The sequence below is a fragment of the Bos taurus genome, chromosome X, assembly GCF_002263795.3.
Source record: "Bos taurus isolate L1 Dominette 01449 registration number 42190680 breed Hereford chromosome X, ARS-UCD2.0, whole genome shotgun sequence".
Classification (NCBI taxonomy): domain Eukaryota; kingdom Metazoa; phylum Chordata; class Mammalia; order Artiodactyla; family Bovidae; genus Bos; species Bos taurus.
Window position 1 is genome coordinate 90,826,036 of NC_037357.1, and position 19,313 is coordinate 90,845,348.

Below are 19,313 nucleotides of genomic sequence, written 5' to 3' on the forward strand. Positions count from 1 at the left end.
CTAGACAGAGGCAAGGCTGGAGGCACATGAAGAAGCTCAATGATAAAAGTGTCTTTTATGCCTTGTAAGACATTTGGGCTTTATCTTAGGTGAGGGTGCCACTGAATGACTTCAAGCACAGGAAGGATACACACACACACACACACACACACACACACACACACACATATACGTTTTTGAAAAAAAGCCTTTTTGAACATCCCTCTCTATATATAATGCTATGGAGTGATTCATGGATTCAGTAGAAATATGAAAGGTACACAACAGAATGCTATCTTTTATCTAAGAGAGAGAATGTGAATATATTTGCATTTAAGTATGTTTGTATTTTAAACATACAACAACAAAATGCTAATCCAAAAACTGAAATGGTCACACATAGAGGGAGGTGAAATTAGACAAGAAAAGAAACTAAACTTCTCTTCACATACTTTGTATTATACTTCTGGTTTTAGAATCAAATGAAGAATTTACATAATTATAAAACAAAATTAAGTTGAATCAAAATGTGAAAGCCACTGGGTTAAAAAAGAAATATTAGGGGAACAAGATATTCACAAGATGCCAAAAAGTCACCCTAAAGATGCCTTATTACTTACAATGGTAAAAGTGTATGCTTACTATTGAGAAATCTGGCAATAGATACCTTAACTGAGGCTCAAACTTAGCATCATGCATAGTAGGACACTGACACGTGCCTCCTGCAATATAAAGTACACTAGGGAATTTCCTGGTGGTCTAGTGATTAGGACTCAGCACTTTCATTGGCATGGCCCAGGTTCAATCCCTGGTCAGGGAACTAAGATTCCACAAATCACTCAGCACAGCCAGGGGCAGGGATGGGGCTGGGGGATGATATGCAGTGAAATGTTCTTGCCAAAAAATTACTTAACCCAAACATATCAAGCCTCTAAAACAGTTCAAACTTCCAATTTATAGGAAATACAAGGTTAGGAGGAACAGATATAGCATCCAGTCCCATCACTTCATGGCAAATAGATGGAGAAACAGTGGAAGCAGTGGCTGACTTTTATTTTTCTGGGCTCCAAAATCACTGCAGATGGTGACTGCAGCCATGAAATTAAAAGATGCTTGCTTCTTGGAAGGAAAGTTATGACTAACCTAGAAAGAAAGTGGAGTCGCTCAGTCATGTCTGACTCTTTGCGACCCCATGGACTGTAGCCCACCAGGCTCCTCCGCCCATGGGATTTTCCAGGCAAGAGTACTGGAGTGGGCTGCCATTTCCTTCTTTAGGGGATCTTCCTGACCCAGGGATCGAACCCAGGTCTCCCGCATTGTAGACAGACGCTCTATCATCTGAGCCACCAGGGAAGTCCTAGATAGCATGTTAAAAAGCAGAGACATTACTTTGCCAACAAAGGTCCGTCTAGTCAAGGCTATGGTTTTTCCAGTAGTCATGTATGGATGTGAGAGTTGGACTATAAAGAAAGCTGAGTGCCAAAGAATTGATGCTTTTGAACTGTGGTGTTGGAGAAGACTCTTGAGAGTTTCTTGGACTGCAAGGAGATCCAACCAGTCCACCCTAAAAGAAATCAGTCCTGAATATTCATTGGAAGGACTGATGTTGAAGCTGAAACTCCAATACTTTGGCCACCTGATGGGAAGAACTGACTCATTGGCAAAGACCCTGATGCCGGGAAAGATTGAAGGCAGGAGGAGAAGGGGACGACAGAGGATGTGATGGTTGGATGGCATCACTGACTCAATGGACATGAGTTTGAGTAAACTCTGGAAGTTGGCAATGGACAGGGAGGCCTGGCGTGCTGCAGTCCATTGGGTCGCAAACAGATGGACAAGACTGAGCAACTGAACTGAATTGAACTGAGAAAAAGAAGTCAGAGCTTTTCAGAGAAATGGCTAATTCCATATCTGGGGTGGAAAATGTAAAGGATGAGCCTGGATGGACACACCAGAAATCAAGGAAGATATCAAAGAGTATAAGAGTTGTGTCAAAATTATTCAGAAGCCAATTTGAATGAGTCCCCATGGGCCAAAGATGCCAACAACTTCATGCAACAAGGATAATAATAAGAGTGCAACACATCAAATGTTTAAATCTAAAAGTTCATAACAACATGAAAACAACTCTGTGGCCATATCTTGAGAATGCCAAAGAACCAACTCATTATAAACTGACAAAGAGAAAGAATCCAGCACATATATCCTGCCTTTCCTATACAAAATACCCCAGGGTAACCAAATAATTGATGAGAGAAAATCTCTTTACAGTGTTTTAGCTAATAAAGAAATGATAGAATAAGACGACCATTTTGCAACCCTCGACAAATTATATAATGGGTCTAGGCAATAACCATCATGGTTGCAAGCTATACAAAAAGAGCTACTGACCAGATGTTATAAACCTCTTGATGGAAGTAACGACCTCATTTGAAGCAGTCTTGACCAAATAAACCCCAAAACTTGAATCGAATCAAACCTCTAGATTTGAGCTGTCCAATATACTGGCCATAAGCCACACATCACTACTGAGCATGAAAAATGCAGCTAGTGTGACTGAGGAACTAAAGTTTTTATTTTACTGAATGTTAGATAATTTAAATTTAAAAACTGATAATTCAGTTACTACGAAACTTCTAAGTATATTTGGAACAACTTGGGTATGTGGTTCTCTGTTTTCAATTGTAAATTTTAGGATATCTAAATACAGATCAAGTATTTTTGAAGAAAATTTAGAATGCAAATGGAGATATGCTAGAAGTGTAAAACAGATAATGAATTTTGAAAACTCAGTACAGAGAGCTGGTCAAATATCTCATCAATAAATTTTATAATGTTTACCATTGAAATGTTAATTCTTTTGGATATACTGGGTTAAACAAAATATAGTATTATAATTAATTTCACTTTTTAAAAGTTACACATGTGATTCATACTATATCTGTATTTAACAGCACTGATCAACATCTAACTACCCACTTACAGGAACTACAGGGTCTAGCAGAACTCATTTTTTTGCTTTGTTCTGGGGCAATATTTTAAAAACCACAGGACATAATCAACAGTATAGAACGTAGAAAATCCTTCAGGAAAAATAAGCAAATTTCTTCAACAACAATAAATATTGTAGAGAAAAACTTTTAGATTAAATGAGACATCAACCAATCACTAAATCAATTATCTCTTTCATTTTATTTGACTCTCAATTCAAACAAGCAAAGTGTGTGTGTGTGTAATAATCTGGGAAATGTGAATACTGATCATAATATTAAGGAATTATATAATAATATATAACTCCAATGTCAAGCTATTGGGTTTTTGGTATGATAATTCTAAATATTTTGAAGAATTTTCTCTTATAGAGATACATTCTGAAATATTTACAATACAAATGAAATGACATGGTGTCCAGAATTTACTTTTAAATATCCTGGGGGTGGGGAGGGCGGAGAGGATGGCGTGTGCGGGGGTGCACATGAAACAAGTTTGGCCATGAGTTGATAACTGCTGAAACTGGTGATGGCCATGAGGCAGCACTGTACTATTTTACTTATGCATGTGAAGTTTTCTGTAATAAAAACCTAAAACTAAGAACAGCAAAAATTAACGTGAAGTGGCTCCCAATGGCCAAGAATGGGATACTACGAGTATCAGAAAGAAAAATGACTCCAAATAGACTGAAAAATACCAAAATGCATTTAAGCACTTAAATTCATAAAAAATATAAATTAGAAACCTTACTGATTACCTTTAAAGGTTATAAGGGCAACCAACTCTAAAAGCTGAGAAATAAAGGCAAGGAATTAAGTATTTATTCTACCTTTTCTGTATTAACTGTATTTCAAAGGAACTAAACAGTTGATGTGAGAAAGTTCTTTTTAGAAATCCAATTAATAAACATAGAAGGAATGAAAAAAATCAGAAAATTACCATTTTGCAGCCCTTAATAGATATAGGCAACGATTATTTGTTAATGACTGCTAAAACCTGCTGTGAAAGGCTGATAGGGAACTTGATAAAATTCCCTTAGAAAACTGATGGGGCTAACAACACCTTAACCTGGTGATCATGATTGTTTTTCTTTTTTAACTTTACATTATGTAAATCTTGAAACATTCACAAAAATGCAGATAATGATAAAATGAACCCTCACGTACCTATTATCAGCTTCAATAATTATCAACTCATGGCAAATACGCTGCCATCTACACCCAATTCCTTTCTATATTCAATTATTTTCAAGCAAATCTCAGACATTTCATCCATAAATAATTTCAGTATGTATTTATAAAACAGGGATTCTGAATCTCAGCACTAATATTTCGGGCCAGATGATTTGTTGTTGTGGGTAGTGTCCCTTGTGTACTGTAGGATTTTAGCAGCATCCCTGGTGTCTATCCACTGGATACTGGTAGTAACCCCTGTTCTAGTTCTGACAAGTGGGTGTGAAAGGAGTATCTCCAGACATTACCAAATGTCCCCTGGGGAGGCAAAATCTACCCCACCCATTGAGAACCACTGTTGTAAAACTAAGAATGTTTTTACCACAATACCATTATCACCTAGAAATATTAACAGCAATTCCTGAACATCCATCATAAACTATCTGGACAGTGTTCAAATCATCCTGATCATGCTACGTAAAAAAATTTTTTACAGGTTTTTCAAAGCAAGTTCCACATAACGTGCCCACATTACACTTGGTTGTATGTCTCTTAATTCTCATTTAATCTATAAATTCCCCTGCCTCTCTTTTCTTTGCAATGGATTCAAGGGAGGGTGACAAATTTTAGCTCGTTGATTTGTTTCATAAGTCTATAAAAGTTCTCCCTTTCTGTTTATTTCTTTCTTCCCATTTATTTATGGAAGAGACAAGGTCTTTTGTCCTTTTGAGGTTTCCACAGTCTGGATTTAGCTAACTGTATCCCTGTGCTTTATTTAACATGTTCCTCTGGCATCAGTGTTTCATATAATTGGTGGATATAAAATCTTAGTATTTCATAGGTAATGTCGTGTATTCATCAAATCTTATCACTACAAAGACAGAACTGATATTCAGTGTCTACTGATGTGATGCAAAAGGAAGTTTATAAGTACACAGCACCACCTATGATATATTCTTGCCAAAAATAAAAAATAAACCTGAATCCAATCAAACCACAGATTTACCAATCAGTTTATAGGAAACACAGGGATGGAAGAACACAATCAGTCAAATTCAGAGTATAGAAAATTGTACAAGACCAATGACCCACTTTGTTTTTTTGGGCTCCAAAATCACTGCAGATGGTGATTGCAGCCATGAAATTAAAAGATGCTTACTCCTTGGAAGGAACGTTATGACCAACCTAGACAGCATATTCAAAAGCAGAGACATTACTTTGTCCACAAAGGTCCGTCTAGTCAAGGCTATGGTTTTTCTGGTAGTCATGTATGGATGTGAGAGTTGGACTATAAAGAAAGCTGAGCACTGAAGAATTGATGCTTTTGAACTGTGGTGTTGGAGAAGACTCTTGAGAGTCCCTTGGACTGCAAGGAGATCCAACCAGTCCATCCTAAAGGAGATCAGTCCTGGGTGTTCATTGGTAGGACTGATGTTGAAGCTGAAACTCCAGTACTTTGGCCACCTGATGCAAAGAGCTGACTCATTTGAAAATACCCTGATGCTGGGAAAGATTGAGGGCAGGAGGAGAAGGGGACGACAGAGGATGAGATGGTTGGATGGCATTACCAACTCAATGGACATGGGTTTGGGTAGACTCCAGCAGTTGGTGATGGATAGGGAGGTCTGACGTGGTGCGGTTCATGGGGTCGCAAAGAGTCGGACACGACTGAGCGACTGAACTGAAATGAATGACCCACTTTCTATCATAAAGAGGAAGAAAAAAATAAAAAGGGATAAGAAAATGTTATAGACCATAAGAGACCAATTTTAACACATGGACCTCAATTGAATCCTGATTTAAAAACACATTTTTTTAAAAGATATTTATGGGACATTCATGGAAATCTAAACATTTATTGACTATTAGGTGACATTGCAGAGTCAGTGCTAATTTTTTGGTATGATATTGTGGCTACGTTAAAAAAAAAAAAAGAATCCTGCCAGAGATAAATACTGAGGTAATTATGAATGAAATACCTAGAATTTGATTTTAAATTTGCCAATTAGGAGGGGGAAGGGTATAAAAAACAGGATTGACCATATGCTGCTAATTATTAAAGCTGAATGACTGGTACCTGGGGTTCATTATATCATTCTCTCTACTTCCGTATCTGTTTGAAAGTTTCCATAATAAAACGCTTTTTTAAAATATCAAGTTCCCCTGGCTATAATGATAGCTTGTAAAGCATCAGAAACTATTCAGGGGGCTCCTGTAGTAGTCCATGTGAGAGGTGAAAGCAGCCTGCACTAGATTACAGTACAAACAGAGAAAAGTAGAATTCAGTAGACATTTGGAAGGTAGAATCGACAGGGCTTGCTAATTCATTAAATATGCAAAGTGAGAGAGAGTCAAGGACACTGAAGAGGCAGATTTGGGGAGGAAGGCTGGGGTTTGAGGTACCTGTGGGACCTAGCATAGAGATAGCAGCTGAAGTCCTGGGAGAGGAAATATGAAGGATGAGAACCCCACATAAGGAAAGGATGCCTGGGACAGAGCCCTGAGGAACCCCCAAAGTTTATCTGTTCACTGTACAGGAGCTTGTTCTCCATGTATCTAGGCTGAGATGTGTACACAGGTGGAAGGGGGAGACTGGTAACAGGCAGGGACGGGGGCAGCTGGGAGTTGGGGGTAGAAGATGTGCCTGTGTCTGTGTGTGCATATGAGGGGAGAACCTAGATCACAACTCCACCCCCTTGCCAGTTTGCCCTTCTTTCCAGACATGGTCTGTCTCCACAGGGCCCCCAGATGGGCTGACCCTCTCTCTGGACAGCTGGGAAGATGACCCCACCCCCGAGGCTTGAACCTCACCTTCAGATCCTCACACAGGTCGCCGTAGTCAATCTCGATGAGGGCCTCTCGTGCATAGATATTGGAAGTCCGTTGGGAGCCACTCACTGAATCCTCCCCTTGGGAGCTACCCTGCAATAGTGAGAGTCAAATGCAGCTGACTGGCCATAAGAGTACTCCTCTAGAGGGGGGCTTCTTGGCAGCCTTTGATGCCTTTGAGAAGCACCTTGATAGAAAGCACTTGTGGTAGAAGAAGAGCAGCTTTGATGGCAGAAAGCCCTGAGTTCAAAATTGGGCTCTACCACTGACTCATGGTGTGACCCTGGGCAAGACATGCTGTTGCTCAAATCCTCATTGAAACACACAAACCCTCATCTGTAACATGGGACCATGCCTGCCTGGCAAGGCTGTGCTTAGGATTAGAAGTAGTTATATCATGTGCTACCATGATGCCTGGCACACTGCCAGTGTTCAGAAGATTTTTCTGAATTAAATGGAAAGCTATTTGGGAAGAAAGGAGGGAGAAACACATGCGGGACTGAGATACATGTTCAGGTGAAAGACAAGATATCTACAGACCTCCTCTCAGTTAACAGTCCCGCCCTCTTGCTATCAAGCCTCACTTCCAGTGGATAAAATGCCTTGGCTCTTCTATTGGCTTGTGTCTGTCCCTTTCCCATAACTATGCTTCATCACCTTTGCGTTGCTGCTGTCCCTTACCCAATCCTTTCCTGACCATCCTCTCTCACTGTAGCTAAGTTACCATCCCTTAGGACCCTCAGCTTCCATCTTCCTTTGCTCTTGGGATGAGATGGTTAGATAGCATCACCAACTCAATAGACATGAATTTGAGCAAACTCTGGGAGACAGTGAAGGACAGTGAAGCCTGGCATGCTGCAGTCCATAGGGTTGCAAAGAGTTGGACATGACTGAGTGACTGAACAACACCCAATATCCATAATCTGCTGGAACTATCTTAGCTCAGGTCCCTGAGATTCATGAATGATTTCCTCTTCTTCTGGCTTACCTCCCTCTCCACCTACTAACATACACCCTACCCCCAAAACTGCCCTCTCACATCAAGGCTATTACCTTTCACCTTACCTGTCTTCACAGCCTCACCCTGCCTCATCTCCTCTGCATCCCTCCTTTTGTCACTCACCACCCTCACCCACCATCCTTCTCTCTCTCACCTGCCCTCCCTGGCCACCTTCATCCTCCATCTCTGGTTATGTTGTTCACTGCCCACACCCACCACCAGCCATGATACTCACCTCTTCCTGACTGATATCATCCATGGTGCCCTTAGACAGTGGCAACTTGATGTCCTGCATCTTGCAGGCCTGTAGCAGGTTGTGGCGGTCACTGCGCTTCTGTTCAAGCTTGGTCTCAATGGCTGTCACTTCCTTCTGTAAATGGGTCATTTCCCTAAGAAGATTCAGGGAGATAGGTGAGATCCAAATCCAGCAAGCTGCCCATAATACATACTTCCCCCAAGCCCAGACCTGAACCCACTCACTTGTTGGCGCCCCCCAGTTTCTTACGAATCTCCTCCATCTCGTGGTTCTTGTCATTCACCTCTGACTTCTTGGCCAGGTGCTGGTTCTTCAGGTCTTGTAGCTGGGCCATGGTCTCATCTATGATCTTCATATGTCTTTGCTCCTCCTGGGCCCAGCAGGGGGAACAGGACAAGAAGTGAAGGCTTTCCCTCCATCCCCACTGGAATGGAATGGAAATCTTCTCCCTCTGTGCCCACCCTTTCTACCAGGTAGTTTGTTGGAATCTATCTTCAATGAGCTCTGCTTTTACAAACCCCCATCACTCCTCTGGCTTCGTTTACCTTTTTCCAAATTATTTTGTTGACCTCCCCCCAACCCCAATATGCAAACTGCCTGCTGTAGAAATGTTCGAAGTATAAAAAAGTATGAAGTAGGATGAAAAAAAGAAATTACTTGAAATCCCACCAGGCAGAGGTAACCAATTAACATTTAGCCTGCTGCTAGGTCGCTTCAGTCGTGTCCGACTCTGTGCGACCCCATGGACTTCAGCCTACCAGGCTTCTCCGTCCATGGGATTCTCCAGGCAAGAACACTGGAGTGGGTTGCCATTTCCTTCTCCAATGCATGAAAGTGGAAAGTGAAAGTGAAGTCACTCAGTCGTGTCCGACTCTTAGCGACCCCATGGACTGCGGCCTACCAGGCTCTTCCATCCATGGGATTTTCCAGGCAAGAGTACTGGAGTGGGGTGCCATTGCCCTCTCCGAACATTTAGCCTATCACCTCCCAACATTACTTACAGACAAGTCTATATAGTTGAGACTAAATTATAATTAAAAGTCTATATTCTGACTTAATGTTATTTAAGCATCTTTTCCACATCAACATTACACGACCAACAACAACATCAATGTTTTTAAAAAGCATAATACTGTATGTTTTCCATGAGAACACATATAAGAGGACTTCCCTTGTGGCTCAGCTGGTAAAGAATCTGCTGCATTGCAGGAGACCTGGGTTCAATCCCTGGGTTGGGAAGGTCACTGGAGAAGGGAAAGGTTACCACTCCAGTACTCTGGCCTGGAGAATTCCACGGACTGTATAGTCCATGGGGTCGCAAATAGTCAGACATGACTGAGAGACCTTCACTTTAACTTTTCACACATATAAGAATGTAATTACATGACTGAGGGACTTTCACTTTTCACACATATAAGAATGTAATTAATGCCTATAAAGTCTGGAAGAATACACTCTATATGGCACTGGCCCTAGGAAGAGTAAAAGGACTGGGATTGAGAGTGGTCAGTCAATGGGGATTATAATCTTACTTATTATGTTCTGATTTTTTTTTTAAGGAGAACATTTTCATTTTGATCTGAAAGTCACAGAAGGGGATATATCTGCAATGCACAAGAAATAATATGCATACAGAGAGTGCAAATGCTAATATGGCAAATAATGACTGATGAATCTTGGTGACAAGTAGATGGGAGTTCTTAGTACTATTTTCGCAACTTTCTGCTAAATTTAAAACGATTTCAAAATAAAAAGTCAAAAAGAAATAGATGATTCTGGATCATCTACATATCTACCTACTCCTGCCCCAGGATTTTACTACCCAATCTCTATTTGCATTGAAGATTGCAGTGACACCAAAGAAGACTACTTCAGTCATCAGGGTTTAATGGAGGAAAAAAAAACAACAACAAACAAAACCATACAACCAACAACAAACAAAGGCAGACATAAAAGTCAAATGATGTACTTAAGCCAAGTGAGAATCAAATCGCCTCAGGTAGGGATGTTGCAAGGAACTAAAGTTTCACAGCAATTTAGGGAATTCCCTGGTGGTCCAATGGTTGACTCTACATTCCCAGTGCAGGGGCCTGGCTTTGAGTCCTGGCCAGGGAACTAGATCCCAAGTGCCACAACTAAAGATCCTGCATGCCCTAACGAAGAACTGCAGCCAAAGAAATTTTTAAAAAAATATTCCATAGGAATTTAAAGAGAAGGGGTGTGGGTAAATCAGTCGTCAAATAACTGGTGGAACAGGCATGCTTGACTCAAAGAAACTGAGCCATGGCAGTCAGCACAGGCACACTGTGAATACGAACTCAGTTTCAGCAAAACACCATCACCTGTTGCACTGAGTTCATGTGGTTAATTATAAAATTAATTTGGAAGTTTGTCCTGCCTTTTTGGTTAAGTGGTATGTTTGTACATATTTAACATTAAGGATATTTTAAGCCAATATAAATCTTTAAAAGAGGTCAGTATATTACTCAAATTTGAAACTATTAAACTACACAAATACTTACATGAATGTAGCATAATTTGCTTCAATCCTAATTCCTAGGAGACATGGGACAGTTTCCTATATGGAACTATAAATATTTGTCACTAATTATCAACCTGTGTGCACAAAGCTATGCCAGCACTTTGGATCTCCTCAGGTATTAGTGAGTTAGGAGAAATGTATTCTGAAGACTCTCAATGGATGCTGCCATATGGCCTAAGAATGCCGGTCTCTTGTGCAACATGCTAGTATCCTTTTTTTTTTTTTTTAAATCTTGGGTGATGTGATAAGAAACAAATTACATGTAATTATTGTTTTAATTTGCATTCCTTTGAGTTCTACTAAGGCTCAATTGGAGAAGGCAATGGCACCCCACTCCAGTACTCTTGCCTGGAAAATCCCATGGGTGGCGGAGCCTGGTAGGCTGCAGTCCATGGAGTTGCTAAGAGTCGGACACAGCTGAGTGACTTCACTTTCACTTTTCACTTTCATGCATTGGAGAAGGAAATGGCAGCCCACTCCAGTACTATTGCCTGGAGAATCCCAGGGATGGGGGAGCCTGGTTGGCTTCCATCTATGGAATCGAGCAGAGTTGGACACGACTGAAGCGACTTAGCAGCAGTAGCAGCAGCAAGGCTCAATTATGGATATGTATTTATGGGTTATCTGAATCTCTCCTTGAACTGTTGATGCCACTCATTTTTCTCCCTATTTAGGTCTTGGTGTTTTTCTTATTTAGAGGAGGGCTTTATAAATTATGGATATTATCTCTTCTAATTTTTTCTCCTAGTTTTTAGTTTTTCATGTTCTCCTTTCTTACCTTCTTGAGCTTTTCTATCTCATTTTCATCTTTTTTCACTGTCTGCTCCCACATGTGCACTTTATCCTGGTCCTCCTTCAGTTGGTTCTTTTCAAAATCCAACTGGATACCCAAACGAGTCTTCTGATTCTCAAACTCCAAACTGTGGGGAGAAAGGAGAACAGGGCACAGGGACTCAGTTACTGCTGAATATAAGTCACCACTGAGCTCATCCACACAGATCCATATAAAACTGTCCCCTCAAGTTACAAAACTAAGTTCCCTGGCCTAGCTTTGTAGATACGGCACAAGGCAGCAGAGGAGATTGGGCCAAACTCTATTAATTTTCCTTTAAACACTGGCGCCCTGCCCCAACAAGTTCCTAGAAGCGGATATAAAAAGGTCCACCTGAATCCACTAGCTATGTTAATTCCTATTTATTAAGCTTCTGTGTAGTTTACATACATTACCTCTAATCCTCTAATAGCTCTACAAATAGGCATTATTATCGCATTTCTACAAAAAAGGAAACTTGAGCCAAGAGGTAAAAGACTTTGCCTAAGGCCATACAGCTAGCAAATGTGAGATCAGATCCCAGTCTATAAACACCAAAACCTGGGATTCTTCTCCTATGGCATCCTTACAGGATAATGTGGTAGGATAAGAGGATTGGTATCCCAACTCTGCCATTTACTGGTAGTGAATCTCAGACAAGTTAATTATATCTCTTTACCTGTTTTTTCAACTGAAAAATGGAAATAACAATAGTACTTACCTCAGTTATTGGGAATTAATATGTATAAAATTTTTAGAACCTTGCCTAGTACACAGTAAGTACTCAATAAATTTTAGTTAATATCACCATCTCCAGGCTGACTGACTGTATTCAGTTCATGGGCTTTGACTCTTTCTAACTGTCCCCAAACCCCTGCATATACCTCTGCCCCAAGATTCCAGAACTTCTACGAGGGCAGAGATTGGATAGTTAAAAAAAAAAAAAAATGGAGAAAACAGATCCCTGGTAGTTCCCTCCTCCCTAACTCTTTAGAAACTAAAAAAGTATGCAACTAGCATACACAGATATTAGCAGGACAGGCAGGGCTAACTTCCAACTGCCCCTCCACCCCCCAATATGGTGTGACAGATGTTGCCAGATGTCATGCTAGCAGCTTAAACCTATTAGTCACCATAATCCAAAGAGAATGTAATTAACTCTATAATTTTGAGCTATGCAATTTTAAGTTCAATCTCTTAAGAATGACTCATAAAGCCTTCTGTGATCTGGCCCCTGCTGACCTCTCCAACACCCCCACCTTCCTCCTGACCCCATTTTTCCGCTCCAGACATTCAATACTTAGTTTACAGAACAAGGCATGCTCTCTCACACCTCTGAGCATGCTGTTCTCACTGCTTGGAACTCCCTTCTGTGTACTGCCTGGCTGGCTAAATCACTCTATAGGTCCCCAGTTCATCACTTCTTGTTTTGTAAAACCTTTCCTGAGGATTGCGAACAGGTTCTTCGTTTCTATTATACTTTGTTGAGTTCCTCCCTTTTGGGTGCAGTTGAGTTAATCATACCCCAGAGTTCATGTAACTTTTATGATCACTGTCTGTATGAGACCTTTCCCTTGTCTCCTTGGGTTCAATCAGATTTCTACTATTATGTTCCCAACAGTGAGCAAATACACAGAAATGATGTACATTATACACAGATAGGTAGATACATACATATGTATATAACCTTAAAATGCATATACTTGTAAAAATGTCGCTTTTAAATTTACACAAATGTACAGTGTTATAAATTTATCCTTGTTACTCTGTAAATCTAGTTCCTGTCTGAACAGAGTATTCCATAGTCTGTACAGTCATCACATTTAACTTGTATTTCCCTGCAGTGACAGCTGTCTACATTGCTATCAATGTCCCACTATCACAAAGTACGCCAAATGAACAACTCTGAATCTGTCTCTTTGAGACCTGGTGGCCAAAACTCTTTGGGATAGAGACCCAAGGAGTGGCTCTGCTAAGTCAAAGGGTTCATGTAGACTTATTTTCACCAAATGCTGCTAAGTTGTTTTAATTTGAATTTATCTGATTAGGAATGAGACTGGACATCAACTCACGGTTGTTAGCCATTCGAGCTTCTCTTTCCATGAAATGCTATACGTGACTACATCCTGTTCATTCTTCTACTGAGTCTCTAGGTTTTTTTTTTTTTTCCTTCTTGTTGATCTACAGTTCCTTGAACATTTTCCTCTGTACTTTCTATCTACCTAAAGTACAGCATTATTCTGAAATTGCTAATCTACTTGTTTATCTCCTCCACTATCCCCAAAACTCCCTCAGGACAGGGACAGTCTCTGATTCAATTCTATATTTCTTGAGCCTGGCTTGGGGGTAGGAGACCAATGAACTGTTACAATATGGGTGATGGGCTGACTGAAGCCCAGGATTCAAGGGGTGACCTCCTTCAGAGAGACTGTCATGTTCATCTATCTTACCCTCATCTCCCCACTGTTTCCAATACCTAGCACAGGACAACTTGGCACAAGGTTGGTTGAACAAATGAATAATTAAAGTGGGAAAGAAAAGAGAAACTTGCTTTGTTCTTACTATTCTTCCAACCTAGAACTTTGGCCCTCCTCTCACTCATCACCTATTAGGATAATGACAATAATAAAAGCTAGTATCTATTGGGAGTTCCCTGGGTGGTTCTAGTGGTTAGGCTTTCACTGCTGTGGCCTATTATCTACTGCTCTTAGTAGGTGCTAAGTATTATGCTAAATACTTTATAAAGATTAAGCCCAACCTCTGATCCACCTGACAATCTATGAGATAGGTATCATTATTATCCCATCTGACACATAAGGAAACTGGGGCTTAGAGAGGTCATTATCCAAGATAAATGAACTTTGGGGCTGGGATTTTAATCCAGGTAAACCATGTTTAAAGCTGGCACTCTTAATCCCTATACTGTGACACGTGATCCCTGATGTCCCTGTTCTTTAAAGGTGACTACAATAAATGTCCATCATTCTAAAAGCTGCTCCTTAACTTATGATGGTATTTGACTCCCCAGATGTCAGGCTAGGGGCTCAAGGATACCTCAATCTCCCCCTTCCACCCAGACTTCCACCTACCGCTTCTTGGCAATTTCATTCTGCCGCTTCACCTTCTCTTCCTCAAACTCCCGGATATTGCGCACACCAATCTCCCGACAAAACTCTTCAAATACTTCATCCTCTACCTAAGGAGAGAAGCAAGGGAGAGAAAAGGCCCTTTGGGTCAGAATGCTGCTTCCAATCCTAGTCCTGCCCGTGCTGAGCAGGTACATCCTCTACCAACCTGGTTCATCTTCTCCTTTAAGTCTTTCATTTCCCTCTCTCGGCTCTGGATGATCCTCTTGATATCATTGATTCGAGGCCCAAAGTTGGCTAGCTCACTCTCCAGCTTGGACTTTTCCTATAAGAAATGGAATTGAGAGGACAAAAGAGACCAGGATCCTTAGAGAAAGAGCCACCCTGTGTGTACCAGTCCCGTGGACAAAAAGGGCTAACTCTCCACACACTGAGAACCTGACTTAGCACTGCTCCACTCAAGGCTGCATCATCTCTCGAACCATCATATGGCTTCCTTCCCTGGCCTCCAGTCTGTCAGCTTCAATCCAAAAGGCTGGGCACACAATAAACATTATTATTTACAGGTCTACACTTTCCTCATCTATAACCCTTGGAGCCAGGTGTGTCCTGGAATTTACTTTTTGATTTTAGAAAAATGACATATATACTACATATTATATAACACCTCCAGAGTGGTCTGGGGAAGCACCCATGATCAAACACATTAATATAGCTAGAAAAGTACCTCCACTCACAGGGACTGAAATATCTGTAGCTCACTTTCAAAACTCAGAAGAAACTCAAATATTTGCTGAATGAATTAATTAGGTTAATAGCACCTAACATTTACTGAACATTCACTTGGTACAAGCAATCAGTCTAAATACTTCACATGTATTAACTCATTCAATCTGTGCAAGAACCCTATAATTTTACAGATTATTTACAGATTAAGATGAAAAAATGGACACTGAGAGGTTTGTTTGTTTTTGTTTGGTGTTTGTTTCGTTCTGTTCTTTGAGTATCTGTAATACATGCATTTGAAAAAGATGTTTCTGGAATATATTTTTCAAAAAACTCTTACAAACCAATATAAAAATGATCAAAAGATTTGAATATTGAGAGGTTTAGTAACTTGCCTAATACCATAGAGCCAAGTCCTAAACTCCTGACTGTCTAACCCTATGCCATCTACTCCTGGTTTCTAGGAACAAATTGGGAGGAGAGAGGGATGAGGGACAACTTCCCCACCCCTAGAAAAGCCTAGACCAGGAATATGAGGATGGCCATTGGTGAACAGGGCTGAAAGTCAGGCCCCACCTGCAGATTAAGGGCCAGATGCCGTGTCTTGGTCTGTTCTAGGTCACTCTGTGAGTACTTGAGCCGCATCTGCAGTCCGTGGGCCTGAGACTGCACCTGACGTAGTTCTGCCTCTTTTCGCTTTGCCTTCATCTGCTCCTGAAGTGGACAAGAGGGAAAGGCTAGGTGGTAAGAATGTGGTCGGCTGGCCTGGGCTTAGGACCCCCATTTCTAGGGACAGCCCTGCCTGTGGCTTACCTTCAGCTCTTCTGTCAACCGCTCCTTTTTCTCTTTCAACTTGTCTACTGCTTTCTCATCCCAGCGTCGGGCCTTGGCCTTCAGGTCACTGGCCCCGCCAGAGATCACCCCTGACTTCTGGAACAGGGTCCCATCCAGTGCCACTGTCTAAATACAGCAGGGAAAAGACAGGAGTGGGGAGAAGCTGAACAAAGGAATCACCAATACTAAGCCTATCCAGTTACAATGTGGCAAGGGAATCCATACCTTGTGGCGCTGGTGGCCTCCAAAGGCAATGCGGCGGGCATCCTCCACATTGTCACAAACAAGAGCATTGCCACAAGCATACTGCAGGGCCTTTTTGATGTGAGGTGGCTCATAGCGAATCACATCAATCACCAGCTTTGCCCCCTTCAGCTCCCGGAGTTTCTCATCTGTAGGTTTTACCTGTGAGAAAAAGCTTAGTTAAGTGGCTGAACATGGAGGGCTAGGAGGAGCAGCCCTCTCACAATGCCCTGACCCCATCACCACCAGCCTCACCTCCAGGTAATCAAGAGGCAAGAAGGTCTCAGGCTCCCCACGCTGCTCCTTGATATACTGAATGCAGTCCCGGCCTGTCTTCTCTGAGTCCACAATAATAGCATCCATGTTCTTGCCCAAAACCTTGGTTACTGCAATCTGATACTTCTTTTGTGTGGGCTGGCAGAGGTCAATGAGGCGGCCGTACTAAGGAAAGTCAGAAGAGTGAATGAATCATGAAGTTTTTGAGAGCTGGCTCAGGTACCTTAATTCCCAGCTTAGAAGAGGGATGGCAGGTCAGAATCTCTATCAGGAGCACAGTCCCCAAACTATGGAAAAAAGGCCTACTCTGGCCCCAAAGCAACAACTTCAGGCAGTCATGTCTGAATCCAAAATGATCTTTCTAAACCTCACTTTTACCATTTCACAGACCACTGCCACTGCAGGCATTATGCAACTTAATTTGGTTCCACAAATAAAGAGCACAATAAATGCAACGTGCTTGAATCATCCCACATTACATTTATTGTGCACTTTATTTCTATTATTATTACATCAGCTCCACCTCAGATCATCAGGCATTAGATCCTGGAGGTTGGGGACCCTTGATCTACGGAAATGATCAAGAAATATTTGTAGAACCCAATTAAGTTGAACCCAGGGATGGAATTACAGTAATAGAGGGATAAGATTCAGGGAATCTGGAAACTCAGGATTTCGTTCAAGAGGCCAAAAGAACCTAGTAAATGAGCTGACTGTTATATGCTTAAGGAGCTCACACTGAAGCCTGCACAGAGCTATTGATACATCCTGGGAACTAATTCCTGCCCTGCAGCCCCTTCCCTCTTCCAAAGGCCTCTTCACTTTCTCCACCTCCCATAAAGGAGTGGACACAAGCAAGACAAAACTTTCAGAAAGACACAACTGTGCAATGAAAAGAACACAAGGTTAAGAATCAGAACAAGTTGGGTTTGAATTGCAGTTCTTATACATATGAGCTATGCTGTTTTGAGCAAGTCATTTAACCTCTGTGACCCTCAGTTTTCCCCAGTTGTAAAAATGGAATTAGCAATCTGTCCTCATGGGGCTGCTGGGAAAATTATCTGACAGTGAGTATGAAAGAAGGTGGTCAGGAAATGAGTTCCCTTTCCACTCTTACCACAGAACCAGGGTACAGGCGCTTGATGCTTTCCATAATTTCTGCCTTTCGCTGTTGGCGGCTGCTCTCCTGGCGATCGATGCGGGCATCCCCCAGCTGCTCCATTACCTGGTTCAGCTCCTTATTAATCTCATCAATACGCCGCTTGGCCATCTCCACCTCCTCTGTCAGCTCCCCCTCTAGTTTCTTCTGTTCCTCTAGAGACTGCCTACAAAGTAAGGAAATACCGGGGTTACCCTGGCTGGCCAGAAAATATTCCTGGCCGAGAGGGACTATGAGGGTCCTTCCTGGGGAGGGGCAGGACAGGTAGGGTTCACAAGAACAGGCCTGGAGGTAAGAGGGAATGTTACAAAGCCACATACTTGCTGGTTGTGATGTATTCCTCTAGTTTCTCAATCCGTTTCTGATTCTCTTCAATCTCCCGCAGCTTTTGCTTGATCTTGGCCTGGGAGAGAGACAAAAACACTACATCACCATAGGCTGAGCAAGTTAAGGCCCAGACCATGGAGTCCTGGCTCATCCCCCATATGCCTACTCATCCTAAGAGCCTAACAATCACAGACAATCTGTCACTAGTATAAGAGGCCTACTAAAAATCGGATATACAAACAGTGTTCAGTGTGCCTCTGCTAACTGACTGGGGCCACCATGGGCCCATGAGACCCCCTCACAGGTGTTCTACCCAGCCTGGAACATCTTCCTCACCAATCAGGGAGGCTCAAACCAAGACAAAGTAAAGCTTTCTGGGATTTCTGCACTTCTGCTTTATCATCTATAAAATACAGGTACCCTCCACTTCATAGAATACACACTAAGTGCTTAACATGTATTAGCCACTGATTCTATGTGTGTGTGCCCTCAATTGCTCAGTCATGTCCTACTCTTTGCGGCCCCATGGACTCTAGTGTGCCAGGCTCCTCTGTCCATGGAATTTGCCAGGCAAGAATACTGGAGTGCGTTGCCATTTCCTACTCCAGAGGATCTTTCCGACCCAGGGATTGAACCCTTATCTCCTGAATTGGCAGGTGGATTCTTTACTACTAGCATACCTGGGAAGCCCCTAGCTATTAATTCATGTCTAATACCTTCTTTTAAACATTTGAAAGTGCTTAGCACAACGCCCGGAGAAGACAATGGCACCCCACTCCAGTACTCTTGCCTGGAAAATCCCATGGACAGAGGAGCCTGGTGGGCTGCAGTCCACGGGGTTGCTAAGAGTCGGACACGACTGAGCGACTTCACTTTCACTTTTCACTTTCATGCACTGGAGAAGGAAATGGCAACCCATTCCAGTGCTCTTGCCTGGAGAATCCCAGGGACGGGGGAGCCTGGTGGGCTGCCGTCTATGGGGTCGCACAGAGTCGGACAGGACTGAAGTGACTTAGCAGCAGCAGCACAATGCCTGGAACATTGTAGGCTCTTGAAATATTATAATAACTTTCCATCATTCC

The 19,313-nt window shown here is 42.0% G+C and overlaps 1 protein-coding gene across 3 annotated transcripts in view; it reads right to left on the minus strand.

Annotated features, from left to right (window-relative positions):
• Positions 1–19,313, minus strand: part of SMC1A (structural maintenance of chromosomes 1A) — a 47,337-nt gene that overhangs the window by 17,398 nt on the left and 10,626 nt on the right. For all 3 annotated transcript variants that reach the window (XM_059883288.1, XM_024987772.2, NM_174614.1), the window contains 12 exon segments: positions 18,225–18,307; positions 17,863–18,070; positions 16,725–16,910; positions 16,452–16,631; positions 16,206–16,352; positions 15,969–16,106; positions 14,875–14,991; positions 14,670–14,776; positions 11,548–11,689; positions 8,452–8,597; positions 8,207–8,360; positions 6,954–7,064 (listed from right to left, as the gene is read on the minus strand). In XM_059883288.1, the coding sequence (XP_059739271.1) occupies positions 6,954–7,064; positions 8,207–8,360; positions 8,452–8,597; positions 11,548–11,689; positions 14,670–14,776; positions 14,875–14,991; positions 15,969–16,106; positions 16,206–16,352; positions 16,452–16,631; positions 16,725–16,910; positions 17,863–18,070; positions 18,225–18,307 (1,719 nt within the window).